This window comes from Dipodomys spectabilis, unplaced genomic scaffold, assembly GCF_019054845.1.
Source record: "Dipodomys spectabilis isolate Male_0828 unplaced genomic scaffold, ASM1905484v1 ptg000002l, whole genome shotgun sequence".
In the NCBI taxonomy this organism is placed as follows: domain Eukaryota; kingdom Metazoa; phylum Chordata; class Mammalia; order Rodentia; family Heteromyidae; genus Dipodomys; species Dipodomys spectabilis.
In genome coordinates this window covers 42,250,847-42,271,338 of record NW_024870679.1, presented here as the reverse complement: position 1 = coordinate 42,271,338, position 20,492 = coordinate 42,250,847, and the positions used below count along the sequence as shown (strand labels likewise).

General features: G+C 45.5%; 1 protein-coding gene across 1 annotated transcript in view; it reads left to right on the top strand.

The window, feature by feature from the left end:
• The window catches only part of Csmd2 (CUB and Sushi multiple domains 2), a 526,828-nt gene that overhangs the window by 237,525 nt on the left and 268,811 nt on the right, over positions 1-20,492 (top strand). Inside the window, exon 6 of the mRNA XM_042684124.1 lies at positions 17,359-17,471. Within this exon, the coding sequence (XP_042540058.1) occupies positions 17,359-17,471 (113 nt within the window). The remainder of the gene's footprint in view (positions 1-17,358; positions 17,472-20,492) is intronic.

Below are 20,492 nucleotides of genomic sequence, written 5' to 3'. Positions count from 1 at the left end.
AGTAACATTATTGGGTCAGAGAAAGGAAATTGTGACATTGCTCACAAACTGACCAATCCTGGTTAGCCTCTGTGGACATTTGAATATAGGGGCTCTGATTGGTTGGTCACTAGTAAGTCAGCTATAGGAGCAACTGCTTCCCCTGGGAATAATTCCCCTGGGGGCTTCCTGGAAGCAGTGGGCTTTTTTTTTTTTTCTTCTTCTCAGCTTTGGGGGCTTTAAAGCCCTCTGATGGGTCTTGCTTTCTTTGCAGTTAAGAATGTCAAGATGCAGCCTTACCCCTCCAAACAGGCTGGAAATAATGATTATGAGGAGGTGGATAGCTCTGGAGCTGTCATGATAAAATGTGAAGTCTTTCTGTTTTCCTTGAACAGTGGAAACTCATACTGTACAAAGGGTTTAGTAGTAACTCTAAAAATAATCAGCTGTGACAGCTGTGACTCCGTTCCTGTCAGGACAAAGTTGTCTAATTTAAAACCAGAGCACTTGGGCTACATGTCTCAAACCCTCCATTTCTCAGGAAGACATTTGAGGGGAAAGAGGGAAGAGAAACTTGAGGTTTTTCTTAATTACATTGGGTCTATTAAAATGTAAGGGCATTTCAAACATTAAGAAGCCTCCCAACTCCTTCAGAAAGGGTCCCCAACATCTTTAGGGTTAGAGCATGGAACTCTAACCATGATACTCCAATCATTTGGCTTCTGGCTTTTTGTGAATAGTCTACCAGTCTTCCAATTGGAGGGAAAAGCTGAGAACAGTCTTATCTGTAGGCCTTTGGACCCTGCAGTGAGTTTGCTTGTATACGATTGGATTTAATACAACACAGTGGCTGATGGCATCAACATGTTTATACAACTAGAAAACGATTTCATTAAAGAGGAACAAATTCAAACTTGGTATGAGGGTGTGAGCCGATAATCCCCCTACTCAGAAAGCTCAGGCAAGAGAACCATGAGTTCCAAGGCCATCCAGGGATAGAGAGCACAGCCCTAACTCAGACAAACAATAAGAACAAGTGACAAGTTCACAGTCAAACAGCTACTAACCAGTGGGACTGTGTGGATTTTGAAAGCTGAGTGCCTGACTCTGGTCTGTGTTTGTCCTGCTCACAGGTTGCCTTGGGGGTGGGGAAAGACTTGGGGGAGCTGGGAGGCCAGATATATGGGCTGAAAGAAATACCCGAAATCACATCATGCCCCAGCTCCTTCCTTGGGGCCCTCAGATTGGCATCAGTTTTTGGCCTCTAGGAACCATATAAACTGATTCTAGTTTCCAGTCCTGAATTCTAGCCCCAGTTCTGCCATAGAGTGGCACACCCCTCCTCCTCATGAGCCTGTGAATTCTCAAGCTAAGTGTCTGGGTTGGCCAGGGCAGCCCTCCAACAGGTGACTTGCTGCAGTTTTTTGGTCTGTAAGATACCAGGTGCCAATAGAGAATATCTGTATGTATGGGTGTATCTGAGGGTGTGACTGGGAAGGAGGTTCTGGATAATGGAAACAGGTTTATTTCAAAATTTACAAGCCTATGAAGCTTTCTTCACTCTAGTTCTTTCTCCCAAAGAACTGAAGGTTGGATTGCTTGTGTGTCCTCTTGTGTTGGGAACCCATTATGGTGGACATTTACCGGCCTATGAAGCTTTCTTCACTCTGTTCTTTCTTCCAAGGGACTGACAGTTGGATTACCTTCAGTGTGTTGACTCAGACTGGGTTACTGGGCACAGTTCCTGCCTGAGATCAAAAGTCAGGACTGGAGGCAGATCTTTAGGTAGAGTCTATATGTTCTAATCACAGACGCAGTATGTCCAGTTTACTTGGCCCGTGTGCATAATCTTCCACCCGTCTAATGAGGATGAGATCTGAGGACCCCAGTTCCATGATGACTGTCATGAAACTGGCAGACAGAGGAGGAAGAGGAAGAGGGAGGAAGTTAGAGATAAAAGCTATGGCAGCCTATTGATGTTTGTGCTGAACTAGTCACCTGAAGAGATGATCAGGAGGATGCCTTTGTCAGCTATATTTTGTACACCTTCCTTCCTCAGCTATGTGTGCTGGTGTCAATTTGCCCTTCCAGTTTCCCTCTGTGACCTTATCTTACTCCAGTATGCCCTTGGAAGCTGACCCATATGCATTCCCTCAGTGGCCCCATCCTCTTCTGCCTGGGCTGGTGACAGTTCCTTTCCTGGCTCTGAGTCTGCTGCCACTTCCCTATATCCTGTGACATTCCTGTCCCCTGCCCTCACCTTTTCAGGTGGCCTCTTTATTGAACATTTCTCAAATTATCCTGATTTCAGTTGCTGTTTAATGACTGTGTCCATCTGCAGACCCAAGTGTGTGAAATCACATAGCCTGAAGTGCCTTGCATGAGCAGTATCTGCTTAGACAGGAACATGGCAGGGCATTAGAAGATCACCTCCAGGCAGGGGCATTGGGCTAGAGAGCCAAATAGTAAATACTTTAGCTTTTGTGTCCACAGGGATTCTTTTGTGACTACTCCGCTCTGCCACTGTAGTTCCAAACTAGCTAGAGGACAGGTAAACAGGTAAACACATGACTGTGTCAATAAAACTTTTTATTCATAAAACCAAGCTATAGGTTGTGGGTCCTAAATCTGTGAGCCTTGGTCTAAAGAGAAGAGTTTACTGCTTTTGAACATGGTGATTGCAACCTACAATAAAAAGTTTATATTGTGACTCATTTTCATATATACATATATATATATATGTGTGTATATATATATATATATATATACATACCCAAGCTTACTATTCACCTAATGATTAATATGTTCCAGCCTCTAAGAGCATTGTGTCAAATCAGATTCATGTAATCCTTGTAACAATCCTATCTGGGTGCTATTTTTTACCCCCAGTGTAAGACACATATCTCAGAGAGGTCATGGAAACAAGCAAGGCAAGTTGGAACTGTTGGAGATTCAGAGAACCTTTTCCCATAGTGGCAGCATGGGAAAGCACCAGAGTCAAAGCTGTTGGCATGCCTCCTCCTGCAGGACTTGGAGATAAGAAAAGGATAGAAGAGTTGTCTTTACACTGGAGGGTACCAACTAGATGAAGTGGCCAGCCACAGTTACTGGCATCACTAGCATCCCACACCCTCTTTCTATGATGCCATAATAAGAGCATCTCATCTCTCCATGTCCTTCTTAATCCAGTGCCTAGGCCTAGTCCTGAAAAAGCACCTAGGGAAACCAGTAATCTGTGCTATGTAAGTCTCAAGGTGTGGAGAGAATTTGAAAGTGGACCAAGACTGCTGGAGGCAAATGAGCCTTGAAAACTACACATGACAGAGGTGCTAAATTGCCCCCACCAAAAGGCACATGACTAGAAACCTGGGAAGTTCTGAATAAACTTTCACACGGTTAATAGAACTGTGGCAATGCTGATTCTTAGCTGTGATGTGTGTTCCTTGTTTATGTAAGACAGATTGGTTATAGGGCATCTGAATGAGGGGTGTATGTGTAATTTCAGTACTGTCTTTGCAAGTCTCTTATTTTAAAATTATACATTTTTGCCAGGTGTGATGGCACAACCTGTAATTCTAGTTATACTGGAGATGGAGATATGAGAATTTCAAAGCCAATGGGGGAGTGGAAGGGAGGCTTAGCAAGATCCTATGTCCTCCCACCAAAACAAAACAACAACAACAAAAATAAAAACAGCTAGGTGTAGTTATCTGTTATCCAAGCTACTCATGGAGGCTGGACCCAGGCAAAAGTGAGACCCTGCTAGGTGCCAGTGGCTCGCCTGTAATCCTAGCTATTCAGGAGGCTGAGATCTGAGGATCGCAGTTCAAAGCCAGCCCCTGCAGGAAAGTCTGTGAGACTCTTATCTCCAATAAACCAGTAGAAAACTGGAAGTGGTGCTGTGGCTCAAGTGGTAGAATGCTCGCCTTGAGCTGAAGAGTGCAGTGACAGCGCCCAAGCCCAGAGTTCAAGCCCCATGGCAGACCAAAAAAAAAAAAAGTAAGACACTATCTCAAAAGACACAGAAATAGAAAGGGCTATAACAAAGTGGTTTAAATTATAACACTTCAAAAAAAAAAACCACAAAGGGATGATAGAAAGATTTTTCAGATTTCCCACTGATAGTACTGTGCATCCAGAATTGAGACCTCCAGGAATCCAGGACCAGATTTTACCCCTGGCATAGCACTGTAGGAGGGTTTCTCCAATTGGGGATTATGCTGAAATGATCTAAACTTTAAGAAATACCAGCGTTCAGGCCACCACAAGCGCAAGAGTCAAAGCACCTGGTATGGGCCTTTGATCCTGGAGTCTTCCTACCCCTTCTGCCCCTCCCTAAGCAATATCTGTGATACGAACAATGGCTGTCCAGTGATTCCCACATCCTGAGCCCTGCACGCTGTGAAGTCCCCTGGCTAAAGATACTTTACAGGACAGTGAACCCTGGGTTATCTAGATGGACCTCATGCCATCACTGGTCCTTGGCAAAGGTGTCAGAGAGTCACAAGAGATGACAGGAGAGGAGTCAGGCATGGTGACTCATACCTGCAATCCCAGGTAATGGGAAAGCAGAGAAAGGGAAAGTTAGCAAGAACCCTCATGTTTATGGTGGTGGATAACTGTGATCCCAGTTATACAAGGAGACAGGATTTCAGCTAAGGTCTACTCCAGGCAAAACTATGAGACCCTACATAAAAAGCAGCTAAGGCAAAAAGTGCTGGGGGTGTGGCTCCAATTAGTAGAGCAGAGTGCCTGCCTTGTAAGTGTGAGGCCCTGAGTTCAAACCTCAGTACCACATACACACAAAATGAGAGGAGAGATTGGGAAATGGCACACAGCTGGCTATGAAGACAGACAGCCAACAAATGAAAATGGCTTTGAGAAGCTGGGAAAGACAAACAGAAGGGTTCTCCTGTAGAGCCCCCACAGGGGGCTTTGCCCTGCCACGGTCTTGAACCTGGCCCAGGGAAGTGTCCACTTTGCAATTCTTACCTGCATATCAATAGATTTGTGTCAATTAACCAATTGAAACTGTAGTAATTTGATAAAGTAGCTGCAGGAAACTAGTGTGGGTCTTTCTTGTTCAGCTAGAGGTTGGCAACTTTCTATTCTTAACCCTGCCTGTGTGGATAAAGAGGAAAAGTCTATACCACCATTGATTAGATTCAGTGAGGAGGCAGAGGGCAGGATTAGCTGTTTACCACATTCTTCTTCACAACACTCACTGCCACTAATTCCCTCTTTAGCTTAGCAGTTCATTCATTCATATTATTTTAATTCATTCTCTCATATTTCAGACAACAGCTGTGGAGTTGTGGCTCTACTGTGGCAGGGCAGGGTGGCTCCTTCCCCAGTGGCTAGAGGAAATGAGGTGTTGGAGAGGGGGGTGGCTGTGACTTCAGGAGCAGCTGAATTCTATTGCACATCTGCCTAGAAGATACAAGCCTAGGGGAGGGCAGGCCACTAGCAACCAGACCTACGCTTTTGGCCTTGACCTTAACCTAGGAACCGATACTCAGATGAAAATAATAGTTCAGGTAAATGATGACAATGTAAGTATATTGTCCCTGGAAGCCTAGAGAGAGGGGGGATATTACTTTATCCAAGACCACACAGTTTCAAAGGTCTGACTCCTTGGTCCATGTGTTTAGTCATTACTGACTGCTTAGTCTTTCTCTTGACTAGATCCAGGGAGAGAAAGATGCCAAGAAGGAACAGCCCAAGTATTTCAGGAATTGTTAGGTGGAAAGAATATAAGTTGTCTAAATATAAATGTCTAAAGAAATTCTGAACCAGGACAATTGGTTAATATCTTTAATCCTAACTACTTAAGAGGCAGAGATCTGGGTCCACTCAAAGTCAGCCTAATACAGGAAAGTCCATAAGACTTATCTCCAACTAACCACCAAAAAAAGCCAGAAGTAGAGCTGTGGTTCAAGTAGTAAAGCACTAGCCTGGAGCAAAAAAGTTAAGGAACATAACCCTGGTCCAGAGTTCCAGTCCCAGTAGCAGCACAAACAAATAATTCATTTTCTCATTTTGGTGATCTCTTTATGGATCTGATTAGTTTATCTGGTCTTGGGATGCTCTGAATTCGGAAGGTGGCTGATTGGCTATGCAAATCACACAGCCTGTGTTTACTCCTAACAGCAGAGTCTGACCAGTGCACCCTGTAGAATGGTGTTGTAGTGAACAGGAAATTGGACATGACCGGAAAGGGACAATTGTGGTAAGGAGCTTGCAAACCTTGTTAAACAAATCTAGAAGACAAGCTTTGGGTTAATTATGTATTTTATCTAGATACCTCTCACGGGCCTTGACAGACCCATATTATTTGGCTGCAACTTAAATGATCATTCTGTCTAACTGCTGATGCTTCCAAGCACAGTGGATATCTCTAGCACCCTCCATACTTCTGAACATACTCTTTCGTATAAAAATAATTCCCAATCCAGTCATGGGGTCCCTGAGGACCAGGCCTTTGGCTGGGGAAGTAAGCTACATCCCCCAACTGGACCAGAGGTCTCCCATGGGCTTTTTACCAATTAGGACCAAAGTAAAAGATCGGTGTGTTCCCTTGAGTGAGGAAGCAAAGAGAGAGAATCGGGGAGCTATGAAGGCTGGCTGTGATTCAGCAGAGAGCAGACACCATTTGCAAAAGAGAGAAAGACCAGCAGACAGGGCATGGGAGAAACAGAGACCCCAGTGACAACTGGGGTCCTGGTTCTGGGCTACCTGCAACCTTGCTCTTCCTATCGTTTGGCTATAGCACCACTAATTTCTTCTCCATTGCAAGCAGATAAGTCTTCTTCTACCCGAAACCAAAAAGTAAGAAAATTAATCCAGATGTGGTAGGGGCAAGCAATGTAAGGATATAGGAGCGCTCTCCCATTTCTTAGTTCTCTCTTTCTCCTTCCTCTCGGTCTGGTGGCTCCAAAATACTGGTGGCAGCTCCCTTGGCTTGTCATTCTGGTTCAACATGCATAGCAATTGTACATCACGGCCCTCACAGTACTGGAGAATGTTCTAGGTACCCACTGTGTGCCAAGCACTGCACTAGCACCATCTGTGTTCACCATCTAACCGAAACCACTATGTAGTGGGTGCTGCTCTTGTCTTTATTCAGTAGATGACCCAAAGCATGTCTGTTACTTTCCAAAGTGAGCCAGAGAGCAAAGAAAAGGGACTGCTGAGTTTTGAGGCCATCAAGGAGCTGTTTCATTGTCACATCTTCATCTTTAACCCCCACAGCTATCAAGTATCCATGTGACTGTGGTGCAGAGTGAAGCCACTAAGCTAGGTCACACAAAGGCCAGTGGGTGGTACAGGTGGGCTCAGAATCCAACTCTGTGACTCCAGGACCCTTGCTGGCCTCAGTGTGTATGAAGTGTTTAACCCTCTCCCACCCTGCATTCTCCAGAGAGGCTCAGTCACTCACTTAGCCTCATGGGCCACAGAGTGGAAAGCTCAGACTCACCATGGCATGTAGGTGGCAGGCAATCATGGCATGAGCAGCTCCTTATAAGTCATCTGCAAACATTTCTTCTATAGTGGAGGTACTGTCCAGTACTGGAAGTAGCTGCAAGGCATGGCACTCTCCTTGGAAGGGGAAGTCCCTTCTCTGAGTGACATTGGTCAGTAGAGGCAGAAGATGGGCAAGACTGAGGCCAGGAGGATAATAGAGCAGCTACTATAGTTGGTACACTGAAGCATCCTATCCTTCTACCCAGCCATGGCCTGACTCCAGAATGGATACAGCTTTCTTATTTACCTAGAAAACGTACTCTAGGTTGTTCTGGGATCTGCTTAACCCCTTTCTCCTCTGGAAGGAGGGCTCCAGGTACTGGTAAAAATCTCACCTTTGTCATCTCAGACCTTCACAACAGAGGAAATAGCTTATGTATCTGAGGCACCTACCATGCACCAGACATAGTCTCATATACATTATACTCATGGGACACAGCTGTTCAGAGAATCGCATTGAACAGCTGAGGAAACTAAGGCTTAGAAGTTATACCACATGTTTCACTCATATTATCTAAGAAAAAATGGAGCCTGGGGGCAAATACAGAATTATGTTTGCCCTTAAACCCTTAACCTTTTACAACTACTGTTTGTGGAGTAACAAGACAGATAATGAGCTATACAGGAGCAATTCCACTTAGGCAGAAACCTGACCCAGTGAAGGGAAGGATTGCTAAGAGTATGCAATTGCTGTGGCTACCAGGCTCTGAAAGCCTGCACCCTGGTCCACGCTAGGGGGTGGAGGGAGAGGAGAGCAAGGAGTTTTGGCATCCTATGGCCTGGGGGCTGCCATCCTGGATCTCAGGTATAACTCACAGCAATAGAGACTTGTCTGAGAGCAAAGCTCAGCCTATAAAGGGCTTAGAAGCTGGCCAGGACAGAGGTTGCTCTGACACCTTGTCCCAAACCAAACAGGCTAGAGGTAGACTAAGGCACAGGACAAGATGGATGTGTGACAAGAAGGAGTAGAGAGGTACGCCAGGAGTCGCCAGGCCTGAAAGGCCTCGCTCAGCCCTTCTCTCCATCTAACAACCTCAACCCAGGGGCTTGTTCGCTGATTGGCTCAGTTTAAGTCATATGGCAATTCTGAGCCAATCAGCTGTGGCCTATGGATCACATGGTACACATGGCTGCCCTTTTTAGAGCTGTGGGTTGAGGGGGGATATTGGTCTTCAGATTTCTCTTAAGTGCTCCCAAAAGAGGGGAACTGCCTGATTGAGGCTTGGAGACGAATAAAGGACAGAGATGGGAAATCCTCAAAAGGTTCCTGGAGGTCTACCACAAGTTCAGTGACCCAGAGGTTAGCACCCAGCGCCAGTTCCCGTCTTCAGACCCATCCTAGCTGAGGTCACTTCCACTTCCGGGTCATAGTTTCTCCTTCAGGCCGGATGCATTTTACATGTCAGCCCTGTGGCCGGCACAGAGTCTGGCATGGAAGCAGGCCGACACCCCACACGACTTTCTCAGTGGGCCACCTCAGCCATATACAAGATCCAGTAATGACAAAGCCTTCGCCTCTGTGGCAGGCAGGCGCAGCCAGTGTCCTGTCCTTCAGTGCTCCAGCCTGACACACAGAGCCATGCGTCTGGACGAAGAACATTTAGCTGGCATGGTTTGCGGGGATTCCTGGAGCTAACAATTACCTAAGTAGGAAAGAGCACTGATGGTTTGTCGAGTTTATTGACTTGCCTCTGGAAAAAGGGAAACATTTACTCTACCTTGGCTACAGACCTTTTTGCTGCTGCCATGGGTAAGTCTATATTTGGAGAGTCCCCAAGGAAGGTACTAGTAGCTTTAAAGTGAAGGGGAGGGGGGTTCATCCAGGCTGAGGGACAAGGACGGAGGAAGCATGTGTCTTCCTGATATGACTGGGGCTTGCCCTGGGAAAGTAGGATGCAGCCAGTAGGTGTGCTGTATGCCCTCTGCTCCCTCATTCATTCCTGCACCCAGCCAGTCATTGCTTCTGCCAGTGAATAAGATTTCCCTTATGCAGGCACTCTGCAAGGTACCAAGGAAGAAAGGACGAGGAAGAAAGAACAGCTGTGAGCCAGTATGTGAGGCAGGTCCAGGCATTGCGCACAAGACACAAGCAAGCTAAGGGGAGCCAGTGACTGAGTCACCAGAAGAATGAGAGGAAGGAACTAGATAAAGGGTGGAGCAGCTGCAAGTGAAAAGGGAGAATTCATCATGGAGGACAGTTCTTGATTATTCTCCAAACAGGGACTGCTGGGATTCACACACCATGGGGTATTAGACCTAAAAGACTGAAGTCATTCTTAAGTCTAAGATTGGAAGATTAATCAGTTTGTCCCCAAACTCCCAGTTGTAGAGGGAATATAATTATAAAAGCAGTGGTAAAGGACTACTGTTTGCTTTTTTTCTTTTTTGATCTGTTGTGGGCCTGGCACCGTCCCTGAGCTCTTCAGCATAAGGTGAGCACTCTACCACTGAGCCACAGTGCCACTTCAGGTTTTCTGAGTGGTTTATTGGAGATAAGAGTCTCACAGAGTTTTCTGCCGGTGCTGGCTTTGAACAGCAATCCTCAGATCTCAGCCTCCTGAGTAACAGGCATGAGCCACCTGCACCTGGCTCTGTTTGCTCATTTTGTGCTTATTTGTTGATTTACTTATTTTTGGTGTTCATACTGGAGGTGGAACTCAGGGCATCACACTCTTGCTTGGCTTTTTCTGCTCAAAGCTCACACTCTACCATTTGAGCCACATTTCTACTTCCAGCTTTTTGCTGCTTAATTGAAGAGTCTCTGAGATTTATATGCCAGGGCTGGCTTCAAATCTTGATCTTCAGATTTCAGCCCCTTGAGTAGTGAGGATTACAGGTGTGAGCCACCAGTGCCAGGCTCATTTTGTTTCTTCATCCATTCACAAAGCAGGGTTGACAAAAGTGTCTTGCAGCCATCATCTCTACAACAGCTCCCTGTGGCCTCAGTGGATCATTCTGTCTGGCACCCATGACCTCCCTGCCAGCAGGCCTGCTCCCACTCCCCACCGCAGCGCCCGTACACTTCAGCTCTCTCCAGCTGAGTCTTGCACGTTCAGAGAATCGGTTGGGTTTGTTGCCAGTTCTCCCCAGTGCCAGTCATACTTGTTATTGTAATTATGTGATTTAAATTAAACATCACATAAACTGATGAAATATGAGTGTGAAAAGGAACAGAGCTTCAGCTATGGAAGCTCAATTGAATGCTTTGGAATGGCTCCACGAAGGAGAGTTTCTAAAAAGAATCATTTCCTATATATTAGGTGTGAGTGAAAGAGAGCACTGGGTCCCACTGGGTAAGGTCCCTGGGACAGATAGCCTAGGATATGCATACCCCTAGTGCCTAGTGCAGGGCCTAGAGGGCTGAAGCTCTTGAATAACAGTATTGGTGTAATTTACGAAAGATAAACAGTGCAGAGACTAGTCAGAGGAAGGGCCTTGGTCCTGCTTTAAATTGCCAATTAAGAGGATGCTTAAATATTTTATAATGTAATGAAACGCTTAAGTTATGTGTGTGTCCTTTTTATAATTCCCTACTTAGAAATTAAGTTTTCATTTATTAACTAACTGGATCCTCTGTGAAACTTCTGTGATGGGGCAGCTAAGTTTGTCCTGGAAAGTGCCAGAAAATAAATAATTCTAGCATTACAGGGCATTGTTTCTGGCATAAAAGCAACTTTGCCACTGTACTAGGAGCAGGCACAGACAGTGTGTGCAAATGAATAGTGAAGCAGTGTTTATAGAAACAGGTTTCTAGGCATAATATGTCAACCCCTGGCCTGTGGCATTGATGTGTCCTCTGCACACAACGCCTGGAAGTACAGAATCACAGAAGTTCCCATTCTAGCTGGGGAGATGACCACATCAAAAGATCATTATAGAACTGGGAATCATGATACACACCTATAATTTGAGTTGTTCAGGAGACAGAGACCAGGAGGATCATAGTTCCAGGCCAGTCCAGAAAACAGTTACCAGGATTTCATCTTCAGCAGTAAGTCAAGCCTAATGTTTCAAACATTTGGGCCTAGCTACGCGGGAAGGATAATCGGTAGGATGATTGAGATCCAAGGCTAACTCTGGGAAAAAATATAAAACCCACCTGAAAAATGAATAGAGCAAGAAGGGTTTGTGTGGCTCACAGGGTACAGTACCTATCTAGAAAAAAAATATTATGATATGCTCAAGACAATGACAGGTATATGTCCAGAGTACAGAAGAGATACATTAGGAAAGAGAGGAAAAATCAGAGAACAACTTTGTAGATTTCCAGGTCAAAAGAACTGGAGGCACAAAGTCAGGGCAGCTTGTTGTGTCCTGGGACAGAGAAGCCATTCTGGAGTTGTCACTGGGAGGAAGACATTTAACGTCTGTACTATATTCTAGGGAACCCACTAGCTTGCCACTCGGCTGGATTTCCATCAAGGCAGTAAAGGATCCAGTCTCTTCAGTGTGGAAGATATATGGGAAGTTGTCGACCGTTCAGAAGGCCATCTCTACAGGCCCAGTACAAAATGACAAGGTCATGACTCAGCCACACCTGGCCATGGAGTGAAGGAGAGGGCCAAAGGTGGTGCAAGAGCTGGGTGCCTGGGAAAAAGTGTGGACAATGGAGAGAAGGGGTGTAACCAGCAGTGGGGGTCAGGGAAGAGGTGCTTCAGCTTATTCACAGTAACTGGACCTTTAGATGCTAGGCAGCTGGAAATAGCTCTGGCCTCTTAGAGCTACCTACATAACGTGGAGTCCAGTGGGAGAAATGGGGAGAAATCCCTGGTGGGATGGGCATGTGGCCTTGCAAAAAATAAGGCTGGAGCAATCCAGTTCCTAGATATACTGGTCCTCCTTACTGGCACTTACCCTGTTTTGGGAAGATATGAAATATGGGATTGTGTGTGTGTGTGTGTGTGTGTGTGTGTGTGTGTGTGTGTGTGTGTGTGTGTTGTAGTCAGGGACTTGTCTCTTCCTTGGCTTTTTCACTCAAGGCTGGGACCATACCACTTGAACTACACCTCTTCCAGCCTTTTAATGGTTAATTTGAGATAAGACTTTCTCAGGGGCCGGGTAGGTGGCTCAGTGGTAGAGCACTTGCCTTGCATGCATGAGGCCCTGGGTTCGATTCCTCAGCACCACTTAAACAAAAAGAAAAAAGCCAGAAGTGGCGCTGTGGCTCAAGTGGTAGAGTGCTAGCCTTGAGCTAAAGAGCTGAGGGACAGCCACCAGGCCCAGAGTTCAGGCCCCATGACTGGACCCAGAAAAAAAAAAAAGAAGGAATCTCTCAGATTTTTCTTCTAAGACTGCCTTTGAACTGTCATCTACAGATCTCAGCCTATAGAGTAGCTAGGATTACAGCTGTGAAGCACCAGCACCAGACTGTCATGTGATGGTTTTGACCTAATGAGTCCTAGGAATTTGTTAAGTGGAAAAGAACTTGTGAGAAATACTTCTCATGAGCTTGGATGTGAAGGCCCAGCCAAGCAGCAACTTTGGGGATGATAGATGAAGGCCAAGGTTCAGCCTGCCACACATAGTGTGACACCTTTTGGCATCACTGACCAAGACATTTCTAGGCTTTCTCTGCATCATGTCAATGTGACTTCTCCATCCCTCATAGCAGGTGTAAGTGGCAGACACAGGAAGTAGAGATAGGGTCACACATACTTCCAGTATCCCACACTATCCCAAGCCAGCCCTGGGGATAGAGGGATGGTTTGTGCTCAGTATAGAGAAGCATCATCTCACAGCTGGGCTGTGCAAAATCCATGCTGTGGAGGTCCTGCTTGTCCTCAGAAGGCATACTGGGATTATAGGACCAAGAGGCATTGCAGGCTACACCGAGGAGATGGCAGCTGACCTGAAGACAACAGGCTTCACAGAGAGTCCTAGCTCCACACTCAACAGGATGTTGAATGAATGTGCTTGGTGAGCAGCTGAATGAATGTCCCTGAGGATGCTGGCATCTAAACCAACCTCTTCCTTCAGCTGCCAGACAGGCAGCTGTCCCTTGACATCATTGTCACTATGGTAGTGGGGTTTCTTTGGGAACCCCAACATCCTCACTGCACAGAAGTTTCTAGAAAGAAATGTTCTCCGAGACCTCGACTCTGAGCTATTCTATTACCAAGAGAAAGGCATAGAGCTTTCTGCAGAGCGACTGAAAGCCACTTTCCCACAATCAACTACATGCATTAAAAGGAGGGATTTTTTTTCTGTTCTCCTCAAGCCAGATTCCATTAATGAAGCCCCATTTAACAGAAGTCAATTTACCAAAAAGAAAAAAAATTGAGTGTAATTGCTTAAATACATTTTATGTTGCAGTGCAAGCAGCAATTTACTGGGCAAACTTGGAATTCCCTAGGCCCCCCCAGAGTGAAGTTAATGTGGACATAAAGATTTGTGCTCCTCTACTTTAATTATGATTCTGAGAAGGATCCTGGGGGGAGGGTAGGAGGAAAAGTAACAGGATAGAATTCATTCCAACCTGTACCACTACCTTCCTTCATGCTTACATGGATTGATGTCTAACATGATGACTCTGGATGGAATGGCAAAGGCTTGAATCTTAACTTGAGTAAATTTCCTTACCTCTCTGTGTGGCCAGTTGACTCAATGAAAAAGAGCATAAAGAGCAAACTGTACAAAGGCAGAGAAGCATGGGGAGCAATGTACTCTTCTATTTGATGTATGTGTGTATGTGTGTGTGTGTGTATATACGTGTGTGTTCATGTACATGTGTGTACATGCATTCAGGATGAAAAGGCAGGCAAGAGTCAGACCAGGAAGGCTCCACTACAGCATAAGGGGCAAGAAGGGAAGGAGCAAGGGAGTTGGAGGTCAAAGACCTGTGTATCATGGCAAGGTCTTCTACTCTGAGGACCAGAGTCATTGAAGGTTTGTTTCATTTTACTTTTAAAGTATAACTTAAATAAAACTGCCTGTTGTAAATGCACAGTTCTTTGAGCTTAGACACATGTATCCATCCCATATAGTTAATATCTCATTTAAGGTGGAACATTTCTATTAAGTATGATAGTGTATGCTTGTAATCCCAGCTATGTAGGGAGCAGAGCTTCCCAACCTGAGGCCAGCTCATCAAAAAGCCTGAGACTCTATCTGAAAAATAAGACAAAAAAGGATTGAAGGTGTGGCTCACATGGTACAGCACCAGCCTAATAAGTGTGAGGCCCTGATTTCAAATTCAAGTGGCACCAAAAAGATTTGTTAAAAAAAATGATAAGGAACATAATATTATTCCCTTATTCTTCCTAGCCAGACATTTCCCATATTCTGGTGTCACCCCAGCCTTGGTGACCAGGAGTCTGCTGCCTCACCAATCTCCTGAATGAATCACAGTTGCACTCATACCGCACAGCCTGGAACTCCTCACAGGGTAGTTTGGCCCATTATTGAAGGGGTTAGATGAAGAGCTCTCCTCCATGCAGGTGCCCAATGCTTACATAGACCAAGGAAACTCTGAACACCATTCAGGGGTCTTGAGTCCTTTTTCTACACCAAATAAAGAAGAGGATCAGGAGGAAGAGGAGGAGGAGGAGGAGGACCACATTGACAAGGAAAGACTTCTTGGTACAGAGTGAGAACTGAGACCTGGAAATCAGTAGCCCATTGTAAGATTTTCAGTGTCCCCCTTTTATATCCCTTTGGGTGAGTTTCAGCTATTGAGGCTTTTGGTTGGGTCACTATCCACCTCCTCACTCCAAAGAGAGGGGCACCTGTCTCCTGCCCCAACGTCATCAGGGGGCTTTGCCTTCTGTCAAAGCTGTTATCTGTTTCCCAGAGTCTTCAGGAAGAGGCAGGGATGTTGTTTCCACCAGGCCACTATCTCTATCTACCTACTCTTTCCCTTTCTGCCTGTCTCTCACTCTCAACACTTAACCTATGGCACCTGGGTGGCACAGAGCCCTGTATTCTGGAGTCAGGAAAGTGAACATGGCAGGATTCCTGGAAGGGCTCAAGGTGAGGGAGAAAGTACAGCGAGTTAAAGCAATCAATTCCTCCCTCTGACTTCCAGTTACCATCTTGATCATTAACCTCACCTTGCTTCTGAGACCCTGTCCTCTCCTCTTATTCCATTTTGCAATAAGGAGTTTTGGTTCTGAATTATTCAGGTAAATTCTCCCTCCTTCTACTTCCTTATGTAAATAGCCTGCAAGCTTTGTCACTAAAATGGAATTGAATTTGGCCTGGAGTAAAAAAAAAAAAAGCCCACAATACCATTTGAGGCACCTTAGAAAACTTAAGTGACTCACCCCGTAATAAACTATCTTAACTGGGGGAGCTGGTGAAATACAGTAATTAGTTTCTGTAATAGTTCTTTCAGAGCAGAGCAGTCTGGGTTATATGCCTAGAGTTTTCTTTGTGTCAGCATTTTCATTAGAGTAAAAATTCCATGTTGCAGGGTATTAAAGCTCCTTGGTTAACTCTTTTGTTCAATGCATATTTATGAAGAGCCACTGTGCTGGACCTCTGATATGTGCCCTCCCTGTCCTCCCCCTTTGCCCTCTCCTTCCAGCTCCGTGCCTTGGGAAACTTAACCTTTAAGGAAGCATCAGAATCTCTTTACTTGTGTCTACTAATTGGATAATTCAACAGAAACACCCATAAGAGATTGGAGGAGAGGAAAAAGTTAGTTTTGGATATACATTCCTTGCTCCCTCTTGGTTAGTTTTTCCCAAACAAGCTATGCCATTGGCCATGCAGTTATACATTCTAGGATCTTGCCTCTTCTCCTCTCCAGGAGGGTGAGTGGTAACAGGCCGACCCGTTACCACCCCTCCCTGGTGATGTCCTCCAGAGCCTGGGAACATCCCCAAGAATTTGCTTTGCCAGGCACCATGGGAGGATCTGTTGTGGATTTTTATTTCAGTGAATCTTTGCAGCCTTTCAAAGGAAAGGTGGCTCTTGTGTACACATATAGTAAGGTTGCTGAGCTGTAGAGGGTTGAGGTGATTTTTCCTGAGCATGCACAGCTGACCCCTCCAGGACGTGCACTTCCTCATTGCTTGCCCAAAGATGATCACATCTGGATGGCTGCATTGTGTTTGGAACAAACTCCTTGCTTGCACCGTGTGGGGAAGAAAGTTGTATGCAGTGTGTTACTATGTGCTGAATTCTGAGCCTCTTCTCTCGTTTCTTTCTGCGTACCCAGCACTGGTGCTCTTATTCTTAGAATGAATCACAAAGCAAACTTATAGTTTGACATAATAAATACATGAAAGCCAAAACACTTGGTGGGTGGTGTGCCAAAGGGAGGAGAAAAGATGAATGGAGAGAGAAGAAGGACTTGTGAATACAGTCTCATAATATTCAATGTACATATGTGAAAATGGAGCCAGGTAACTGGAGGGCCCAGGGTTGGGAAAGATGGGGGAGAGTGTTGGAAGGGTGACATTGGCCAAGAGGCAGCGTACTCATCAACTGATTTGTTGACCCGAAACACTGTTGTGCAACTACTTGAAGATAACAATAATTTTATATAATTAATAAAAATCACAGGTCTGAGGCGACAGTGAGGAGACCTGTGTCTTCAAGGCTGAATAGAAAGGCTCCCCTGGGACAGCGATACCCCTGGTGCTACCTGGAGTCCTCCTAGGTACCTAGATGAGGCAGGAGAAAAGGTAGTGGATGAGAATGTTCCAGAAAGATGAGGCAAAAACCAAGCAAAAGAAGCAAGTATGCAGAACTTAGCTCCTCTTGACTGCCAGTATGACCTACTGTTCTTTCGCTTCTGCCTCAGGCCTGAGCAGTGGCTGAGCGTACCATGGAGTGGGGGAAACTACTAGATGTCTAGGTGCCTGTCTGCCAGACACTGCTCCCTGACCTGTCTGTCTCCTGTCTCCACAGGTTCACTGGAGCCAGCCTCCCAGCCCCTGTTATCAGCAGCAAGAACTGGCTGAGGCTGCACTTCACATCAGATGGCAACCATCGGCAGCGTGGATTCAGTGCTCAGTATCAAGGTAGGTGGGTCCTGGGGCTAAGGCTTCCTCTGCAGGAGGCAGACACAGACTAGGATCCTGTGTGGCTTTGGGGAACCCTTGCCTTTAGCCTGCTCCAGTTTTCAGACTCCCAGATCTTGACACCTGAATCTGCACCTGCCTGTGGGGTCCTTTGTCCCAGATAACCTGCCCCTTGTCAGACTTAATTGTAATAGGACTCTGGAAGCACCTTCCAGGGACCAGTGCTTGGCATTTGATAGACATTATTGCCTGTAACCCCAAGCATTACCCATGAGTTAGGTTTCCCACTACCCCCACTTTCCAGACAAGGAAACTGAGGCTAAAAGAAGGTAAGCCTGCTTCCATGGCTACCTGCACTACCTGAGACAGAGCCAGAGCCACCCTGCCAGCCAGCCATGCTAAGCCAGGAAGCATCTCCCATCTCTCCACTTTCCAGTCTTTCTACAACAGGAGTACTCACAGACATCACATGAAGGACCATCCTGCCTTCCATGCTCAGGTCTGAAAGAACTGTCTAGTGGTCAGAGCTAGATCAGCAGGTGGACATCCCAGGGAAGAGCCACCTGTAAGGAAGGAGGGGCTTAACCTGGCAGGCAGGAGCTCCATCCCCGAGGGTTCAACTCCAGTGGCCGCATGGGAGGAAGACCTTCCTTTCAACCTTGAGTTTATTCTAAGTACTCAAAATGTATAAACATGGAGGCTGGCCTCATGATGTGCTCGTTAAGTCCTCATTATTACCAATCACAAATTGATGTTCATTTTAATAGACTCGGCAATGCACTTATATTGTGTACATATTACGTCGAAGGTCCTCTACGAGGCTCTGGGGCCTCAAGGCCAGGTACTAGCTAGCTCCTCCTGGAGGCAGCTCAGCCCCTCCCCTAGCTCTCTGGGGCCAGGCTCTGTGGCTGGAATCCAAGATAACAGCTGCAGTAAGGGCAGAGGCATTAGCTCAAAATCCAGGCCTCTTAGGACTCTCATTTAACTAGCTTAGCATAGTAGGACACCTTAGAGAAACGTAAACAATAAGAAGAGACCCCCTCGGTCTAAAGCCTGGCCCCATAGTGTCGGTGGTAGCATCTTGCTTCTCCTGAACTGGGCCAATGTGTGCAGGGAGTACCTGTCTCAATCTTGATGCTGTGTTTTACAGAATAGAAAATCAGAGCTGAACGTTATAATTTCTTCTGATTAAATAAGTGCTGGCTGTGTCTAATACTCGCAGTTCCCGAGGACCCATTTGTCATTGTAGTAGGTTACAGTTTGATGCCAAGAACAGTAACAGGAACACAGACCAAGCAGTCTCTAGATCACACACGGACTGAACCCCGACTACATGCCATGCTCTGTGCATTTTCCCTGTGTCCATCGTTTCCTCCTTTCTTCCACATAGACATGTGGGCTTTGGGTCTCATTTTTTTTCAGCTGAGCTCAGAGAGGTTATGTAATAGCCCAAGATCACACAGCTCATAAGTGATGAATTGTGAATTCATTTACAAGCCAATGCAAGTTTCTTTGTAAAGTTACAGGGACTTTGTTTTATCATGGTGCTTAGGGTATCTTCCAATTATTTGACCAATTAATCTGTTTTGTTAATCTCACCCTCCATAATAGATATATGTTTATAATATGTTTATGTATTATCATATATATCATTAAATATATTATGTAATACATAATGCATTTATATGTATATACATATATAATAATCATATTACATATTATAGAATATATATTAAAATGCTTATTTTATGTTCTACCTTACAGTAGCTAATATATGTTACACATTGTTATATGTCTCATAGAATATATGACACAACATATAATATATCTTATAAAATATGTGACACTATATAACATATATCTTATAGAATACAAAATGTGATATATAACATCTGGTGTTATAGAGCTTATAGGAAATATAATATTTAGTAACCCGTAATTCAGGGACTAGCCCAGTTGTGGGCACTTGCACTTCGGGCTTCACCCATCCTAACTGGAGTTATGTGAAGCAGGTATATTGTTGACCCTATTTTATAGGGGAGGGAGAAGAGGGGGCCACAGGCCCAGGTAGCATTAACAGTGTGTTGAGTGTGGGATTTTGAAACCTGGTATTGTTAGTATGGCTCTGAACTGCCTCATTGTGTTAGTGTGTCAATACATGATTGTCCCCAGGGACGTACTTCTTCTAGTATTTCCCCAACAGGTACATGGTGCAAACACACCTGGAAGACTCCAGGAAGCTGGGTTCCTTCACCCCAGCACTGTGCACGTGGAGGGCTGCACACTTCACCACTTTAGTTAAAGAAGGATCGGTGAAGGGACAGTTTCCAGAGTTGAGGGCTTAGTGGAACTCAAGAGACCATGAGGTCCCTTGCCCCCAGGGACTGACAGCAGGGTGGCTGGCTTAAGGATGCTGTGGAGTATCTGGATCCATGAAGAGGGAGTCCCTGGTAGACCCGTAAAGCTATTGCCAACCCACTGTGTGCAGAGGAAGGGACAGAAAATCAGTAGGTAGTGTTTGGTGAGGGGTCCCAGTGGTCAGTGACCTGAGCCCCACTCCCACCAGTATGCGATGCCTCCCATTTCCAGCCCAACCAGAAGTCAGGACCACCTGCTCTGGCCCCTGGAAGCCCAGCTGGAGTTACCAAAGGCTCGCCCACCCTCTGGTCATCCACAGAGGTCAGCCAGGTTAGGCACAGAGCAGGACAAAAAGTCTGAAGAAAGTCCCTAGCTAGGCAGAAGAGTCATCAGCTTAGGATTGGCTTCACTAGTGCTCAGCCTTTGGTCATTAGACTCCAGTGATTTATGGCCCTTCACAGCTCATAATTACCAACCCCTAATTCTATTGATGGATAGTTTTTCCCTCTAGGAAACAAAAACCTAAGTCATTTTTTGTTTTTTTTTTTGTTGTTGTTTTAAGGATAAGTAACCCTAACATGTTACATTCCATTCTTGTGTTAGTCCAGTGAGGGTTATTCTGGTGTACATCATTCAACAGAGGGTCTGAGCTCGGGCCAAACG